Raw genomic sequence first — 8,186 nt, 5'->3', positions numbered from 1 at the left:
TCCACCTAAAGTCGCTAATTAGCTTAGCTCAAACACTGGAAGTGTATAGGTAGTGTTAGCCTGCCTCCACCTAAAGTCGCTAATTAGCTTAGCTCAAACACTGGAAGTGTATAGGTAGTGTTAGCCTGCCTCCACCTAAAGTCGCTAATTAGCTTAGCTCAAACACTGGAAGTGTATGGGTAGTGTTAGCCTGCCTCCACCTAAAGTCACTAATTAGCTTAGCTCAAACACTGGAAGTGTATGGGTAGTGTTAGCTTGCCTCCTACTTGAGCTGAAATCAGCAGTCAGAAGCTGATTTCATTTTAGCTCTAAACTCTGTAAATATATCACTTTATCCACATTTCAAACATGTTTAGGTGAGAAAGTAGCCGTTTAGATTAGCAGTGTGTCATTAATTTGTCTAAATACCAGCTGTTTACTATTTTGTTCGGACGAATTCGGCGCTACTCAAGCTAGCCGTTGTGACCAACGCACTTCCGGTTACTTTCACAAAATAAAACGCCCGTTGCCCTTTACATACAGAAGTGCTTTTACTTTGAAATAGGAAGCTAACCTACCCTCGATGTAGCTAGCTTGAACCAAAATAAATGCTTGAACCCTCCGTTTTGACCGATCTCGTCCCGTTACCGGCATTTGACCGCTCAAGATGCCTTACCGGAGAGTCAATACGGCTCTATCTCCCTTGTTACTGCACGCACAGTTGAAAGGATGGTGTCTATCTGTTGGTCATGGACTCGGGAGTGAGGCAAGACACGTAAAAAAAAAAAATGTTGGCGTATCCCTTTAACCAAAGCTCTAAACATTTGTTTCAACATTTAGAGTAAAAAAAACATTTTCTGATCCAGACAGAACCAGGATCAGAAAATGTTTTGTTTTTTTGCCTTTTGCTGAGGCATTCACTGACTCTGTAAAAGACGGATTCAGCAGAACTTTTGAAAAGGTCATCTGGTTTCATGGAGGTCGGTCATGTACTAAATGTCGTCTTGACAGGAGGAGGAGAATCAACACAGAGGCTCATGCAAAAAGAAAAACAACACACACACACACAGACACACACATGCACACAGAAAAACAAGGGTTCAAGCCTGTTGCACTGGACCATCAGTGTGTCAGTGTGTGTGTTTGGGAACCAAGTCTAGCTACCTCCCAGTAGCCCTCAATACAATCAGTCCTTTCACACACTGACACACACACACACACACACTGACATACACACACACACACACACACACACACACACACACACACACACACACACACACACACACACACACACACACACACACACACACACACACACACACACCATAGAAGCACTAATTATGCAAACAGTGTGAGCCTGAATGGGGAAACTGGAGCAGAGACTGCCAGGCTGCGTTCACATTCACACACCAGAAAACTGTTGTTTCCACGTCTAACGGCCGTCACGTGGTCGTGGCGTGAGACGAGGACACGGGGACATGAGGACACGTCTCACATCTCCTGCTGCTCGTTTGTGTGTGACAGGAATTTAAAAAGCTTTAAAAGTTCTCGATTCTTTGACTCTCAGTTAGCGTCGTGCTAAGCTAACAAGAAGAGCTTTATTCTCCCACTCTCCAGTAGCGAATCAGCAGGCAGCAGGCAGCAAGGTGCATGATGGGAGCTGGACATGGACTCAAGAGACGCGTCCACTCAGCTGAATGGAAACGAGACAATGAAGCTCTGGTGTCGTGCACACGCTCGTTAGTTCCCTCGTGATGATGTCACACAAGTAAAAACGCTGGGAAAGTTGAATAACAGTCAAACTTTAGTGGGTTAAATAGAAACAGTAGAAACAAGACCAATCAGCAGAGGGCGGTCTGGCTCCGCCCACTTCCTATTCATCCAGAAAATGGGCGGGTCCAAAAAGTGGGCGGGTCAATCAAAAATGGAGCAGGTTTGATTCAGTCAGTACGTTTACATGACACTTGAAAAAAATTAATTGTTTAATCCGATTAATCCGACTAGAACTGGTCAACTAAATTGCATGTAAACGCGTTAGTCCGACTAATATCAGAGTTCTCCTTATCCGATTAAAGCAGAAGTCAGCGATCCGGTGGTTTTGGCTAACTTCCTGTCAGCTGATGGAGTTATCAGTCCCCGTCCTCGTCCCTACGTCACCACATTCACACGCATCCCTTGGCTGCACACACAGAGAGGACTGCCCCTTTATGCCGTTCTCTCTCCTCATTGGATAAAGGTTGTAGGATACAAGGAAAGTTTTCTCCTGGGCTCAGAGCAGAGCAGAGTGACTGACAGACCCGTGTTTCAGACCAAACACTCTATAGAAGTGATTGCTGTCGGAAGATACAACTATTTAAGACTTATATTAACACAAACATTCCGCTTACTTCTGCTTTAAGACACCCAGATGATGCGATTGGAAATTGATTTTCTTCAGATGTATAGGCCCTAATCAGACTGAAACTGGACAATGCCACACCAGTAGAGACGGCACAAAGTGGAGCAGAGAAGCCACTCGAACCCGGCCAAGTAAAGAAAAAAAAAAAAAAACGCGTTTCATACTTGAACAGTGGGTCCTCCGTGATGCAGCAGCGAAACTGAAAGCATCTAGTCAAGTCCACTGAGCGGTTCCGATGCAATGTAAGGCAACGTAACGTAACGTAACGTAACGTAACGTAACGTAATGTGCACGTACAAAATACGCTACCCCTGAAATAAATTTCATTACACTTTTTGTTCATCAGACACATGAGAGAGGAAAACACTTAGGCTACTTTATGCCTTTATTTGATATACAGAGGTAGAAAACCATAAAGTAGCATTTTTGGATAGGGCAGCTTGAAAATTCTCGGCCGGACCACGGGGAAATAAAAGAAAAAGAAAAGAAGAAGCCCATGGTCCAACCCGAGTTATTAAATGTTTCTTGATCTGGTACAGTCTGTGGCCGGAGCACATGTTTATTTATTTAGAGGAAGTTTGATTAGTGCGGATTAAACTTGTAAATGAATGCTGCTCTGGATCCCACTCCACAACAGAGCTTTTTGGTTATATCATAGATTTTACATCTTTGCTGAGCAGAAGATTTGTTCAGAATTAACATAAAACTGGTTATGACAACAATAGGGATGTCTGATAATATCGGCCAACCAATAATATCGGCCCGATATCAGCCTTTAACTGTAATATCTGTCTATATGGTGATCGGCTTTTCTACCGATAATGAAAACCCAATCTACATAGCACCTGGAGTTCCTTATTTAAAGGTTGAATATGGAGAATTCTTATTAAAAGTTATATTTTTTCAAAAATAAAACATCCACGGTGCGTTTAGAGGGGTCAGGATACAAATAGCTAATGCTTTTAATAATTATAAATTTAATCTGAATTAATTCATTTTAGAAATTGACGGATTCAACAATGACTTCCTGTTTACATCGCACTTTCTGTTAGGATGATGATGATGATGATGATGGCGCCACATTAGCAGAATGAGTTAGCCGTTAGCTCAGTGCAATTAACACTAAACAAAACACTCAACCATGTGTGTGTGTGTGTGTGTGTGTGTGTGTGAACACTGGTCTGTTCTGTCAGCAGAAGTGAATTAGAGCTTAACACCAGCTACACACACACACACACACACACACACACACACACACACACACACACACACACACACACACACACACCAGCCTCTCTCTCTGAGCTGCTGCCTGGAAACGTGAACGGACTACACGTGCTGCTGCTGACACACAACCACACACAGACACACACACACACTGAGACACACACACACACACACACACACACACACACACATACAAACACACACACACAGATTCTGCAGCTTGTTCGGTACGTGACAGGAATATCAGAGCAGTGAGACACTCGGAGGTTTCTCATTGTCTCTGCTTCAGCTTTCATCTGCTGCCAACACACACACACACACACACACACACACACACACACACACACACGCACACACACACACACACACACACTAATGAGGAGCTGGTTGATTGGAGGAGGATCAGGATGTGATTCATTCTCCTGTATCTCAGGTGAACGTCTCTACAACATCTGGACCCTCTAGACTCCAGCTGTGAGGCCACGCCCCCTGACACAATGAGGCCACGCCCCCTCCTGGTGTGAAGCCCCGCCCCCACCTGCAGCAGCTCTACACACCAGGGCTGTGTCCGAAATAACTCACTCATCCCCTAATCCCTACTCACTATAGTGAATTCAATATAGTGGACTCAAATGAAAAACACTTTCGGTCACGACTCCGCCGCACACTGGAATCAATGTTTTCTTCTCCCTTTAGCATTTCTACTGCTTTTTACCTTTAAAAAGGCATTCATCTCACACTACAAGTTATATGTTTCAGCTTTTTCCCTCCGGATGAATAAAGTATTCCTCTACTCTCTACTCTAGCATTAGTCTTTTCAACATTGCTTTAGCAGTTTCGTCAACTAATTTAGCATTGATGCAACAATTTCTTCAGCTCATTCAGCATTGCTTCAGCAACAGCGTTCAGCTGCTTTCAGCATTCACACGCATTTTCTTCAGGAAATGCTATCTTTTTCTAGTTACGTATTACGTTGCGTAATTAAAACGTTCCGACCACGATTGTAGCGGCCGGTGTAGCATAGACCTACGGGTGTATAGTAGGTACCAACATAAAAAGAGGAGTAAAGCAATATATTAAGCGGTAATATATATATTTAAGCATCAAAGCTGTTCAATCAAACCCACACAGTTTGAAACAACGTTCAAAACACACACAGCCAGTGTCACAACTAAACATAAAGTCCGCTAGCTTAATGCTAAAATATAATGTAAAACCTCATAGACGGGCTAACAGAAATTAGCATCGCTATTTATTGCTGTGATGTTTGTTGTGGGAGTCTGTGGAAGCCGCGACCAGACACATTTATTTGGTAGCTACACTTTTGTCTTATTTTTACCCATAATGCCGTGTGTGTGTCTGTGTGTCTGTCTGTGTGTGTGTGCAGTTCCTGACCTGAAGGGCAGGGGGCAGTGTGTGTCCTCCTCCCGGGGGGGCGAAGGCTCCAACTCATGGGGGGGGAGGACGCTGACATCATCACTGTGGTCCAAGTTCTCTGACATCATCATGGACCTGGAGGAGGATGAGGAGGAGGAAGAGGAGGAGGAGGAGAGGGGAAGAGGAGAAGGGAAGAGGAAGAGGAAGAGGAGGAGGAGATGGAGGAGGAAGAGGAGGGGGAAGAAGAAGGAGGAGGAAGAGGAGTAAGAGGAGGAGGAGAGGGGAAGAGGAAGGAGGAAGAGGAAGGAGAAGAGAGGAAGAAGAAGGAGGAGGAGGAAGAAGAAGGAGGAGGAAGAGGAGGAGGAAGAAGAAAGAGGAGGAAGAGGAAGAGGAGAGGGGAAGAGGAAGAGGAGGAGGAAGAAGAGGAGAAAGAAGAGGAGGAAGAGGAGGAGGAAGGAGGAGGAGAGGGGAAGAGGAAGAGGAGGAGAAGGGAGGAGGAAGAGGAGGTGGTGGAGGAGGAGGAAGAAGAAACAGGAGGAGGAGGAAGAAGAGGAAGAGGAGGAGGAGGGAGGAGGTGGAAAAGGAGGAGGAGGAGGAAGAAGAGGAGGAGGAGGAGGGAGGATGAAGAGGAGGAGGAGGAAGAAGAGGAGGAGAAGGTGGAAGAGGAGGAGGAGGAAGAAGAAGGACAAAGCAAAGGAGAAGGGAGGAGGAGGAGGAAGAAGAGGAGGAGGAGGAGGAGGAAGAAGAGGAGGAGGAGGAGAGGGGAAGAGGAAGAGGAGGAGGAGGAGGAAGAGGAGGGAGGAAGAGGAGGAGGAGGAGGAGAAGGAGGAAGAGAATGTGGAAGAGGAAGGAGGAGGAGGAAGAGGAAGAGGAGGAGAGAGGAGAAGGTGGAAGAGGAAGAGGAGGAGAAGGAGGAAGAAGAAGGACAAGGCAGAGGAGAAGGGAGGAGGAGGAGCAGGAGGAGGAGGAGGAAGAGGAGGAATAGGAGGAGAAAGAAGAGGAAGAGGAGGAAGAGTCTTTAAATCCAGATGTGTTTCTGGTTCTGGTTTCTCTCTCTCTCTCTGACTCGTTTTGGGGGCGTGTGGACGTTCGAGAGCTCTGATTGGCCGCTGAGAGAAACCCTTTGATGTGATGTGAAGCTTCCAAATCCATCCCATCCTCTGTCCTCTGTTACCATGGCAACAGCATGGAGAGAGAAGGAGGCTCAGAAAGAAACCGACACATCCACAACACATCGGCAGGAAGCAGATCAATCAGGTGATTTCAGGTGTTTCCATGGCAACCAGGTCAATAATAATAATAATAATAATCCTCAGTCAGGAATGTGGTTAAGTGTTGAGCCGGGAATCGAACCTCTGATCGTCGGTCCAGTGTGTAGGCTACAGACCGGTCACTGAGCAGACAGAGGAGGAGGTGGAGATGGAGATGAACCACAGTTGCCATGGCGACAGGCATGATCCCATCCTCCTCCTCCTGGTTGCCATGGCGCAGCGTGATGTCGTCTCAGCTCTCTGATTAAATCAGCGGCGTCGCCCCGGGAGACGCCAGGTAAAAGAGACTCTCACTTCTTCACCTCACACACACACACACACAGAGGGACATCCCATAATAATATCTCTGACAGGCTGAGGACAGAGGATGATGCTGCTTCTGGTCCCACGGGAACCAGATCAACGCTCAGGACCAATCAGAACTCTGAACTCTACGACCTCATCAACGACCAATCAAACGCCACCGTCAACGGGAAAACATAGAATAAAATGTATTTAAATACCAAAATATATTAAAAACCTTCTTTAAAAGAAAAAGAAATCATGTCCGTTCTAATATTTTAATGTTTTAATGTTTTATTTACGTTGGTGTAACAAGATGTTAAAGGACGATTCCACTCAAACTCAACCTGGGCTCTAGTTTTTAATATTTCAGCTCTAACAGAATGAATGTGTATATAGATTTTCTGTCCTGCAGTAGTTATGTCTGTCCCTGCATCGCCACGGCAACGTACTGTAGAATGTTTAGGCTGTTTTACATCCCATAAAACCAGACAACATCAGATGTCTTCAAACATACAGACACCGAGGGGTTTGTTCACTTCTAGAAAGATGACGACACGCTACGAAGTCGTAAGTGGTGACTTGAAGTCGTAACTTACGCGTTCAAAACAAACGGGAGCTTTAGACAACCTCACGTGAGACTTTGCGAGTTCACGCGAGACTTTGTATTCCAGCTCTGTCTCCAAACATGTCGGTTTGCTTGAAGTGAACAAACAAACCCCTCTGTGTCTGTTTGAAGACATCTGACGTTGTCTGTGGGGGAAAAAATTGCGGTTTTGTGGGATGTAAACAGCCTCAACATTGCTGCCGTGGCGATGATGTGGGAAAGAAGAAAGAAAATCTTCAGATTCCTTCTTTTAGACCTAAAATATTAGGAAACTAGAGCCCCGGGTTGGATTTACCTGGAAGTGTCCTTTAACACAAAAAGAAACATGAAAGCTGATTGGCAGCAGCGTTTTAGACAAATTCAGACGATTCTGAGCAACAAGAGAGAAAATAGACGACAACAAGAACATTAGCATCACAACAACCATTCTACCTCAGCTGAAACCTAATCTCACAACCTCTTAGACGCCGAGAACCAGCTCTTCATTAACCCATGGAGCTGATTGGCTGAGATCTGGTGTGTGGCTTCACCAATGGACGAATGATGTCGACTTAAACAAGTGCAATCGTGACCAAAATACATTAAAACGCTCTTTTTTAAAGATTATTTTGTTTCCTTTGTGATGTTTTAATGAAGAACTTTAAATGCAACGTTTGTAAATCGGAAATCTGAGTTTTAGGTCCAAACACGTTTTATTTTATAGCGATTATAAACTTACACTAATATATTCATGGGTAGTTTATTCAGATTTTAACTACCACTATAAACCTTGACTAATATTACAAACTGGACCTTTAATCAGAGCTGGTGTCAACTCTCTGTCAGGTTTTTGTGGGGTTTTTTTTAGTCACTTTGTTGCAAATTCACCAGTGAGTCACAACTTCACATCGCCAGCCAGTGTGTGATTCTTTCACAATAAAAGTCTTTGAGTCAAGTCTAAATATGTTCTTTTTTCTGAGGTCATTTGACCTTTGACCTTTGACCTGTGGTCAGTGGTCAGTGCTCCTTCCTGTCTCGCCGCCGCCGCAGCAGCTGCAGCGTC

General features: G+C 44.9%; 1 protein-coding gene across 1 annotated transcript in view; it reads right to left on the bottom strand.

The window, feature by feature from the left end:
- Positions 1-5,115, bottom strand: part of gramd2ab (GRAM domain containing 2Ab) — a gene marked incomplete at both ends in the record, with an annotated part of 18,045 nt that extends 12,930 nt beyond the window's left edge. The window contains one exon of the mRNA XM_083973925.1: positions 5,003-5,115. Coding sequence (XP_083830051.1) covers positions 5,003-5,115 — 113 coding nt within the window. The remainder of the gene's footprint in view (positions 1-5,002) is intronic.
- Between the last annotated feature and the right edge of the window lie 3,071 nt (positions 5,116-8,186).

Source organism: Trachurus trachurus (genome assembly GCF_905171665.1).
Source record: "Trachurus trachurus genome assembly, chromosome: 6".
Taxonomy (NCBI): domain Eukaryota; kingdom Metazoa; phylum Chordata; class Actinopteri; order Carangiformes; family Carangidae; genus Trachurus; species Trachurus trachurus.
This window is presented reverse-complemented; position numbering and strand designations above follow the sequence as displayed.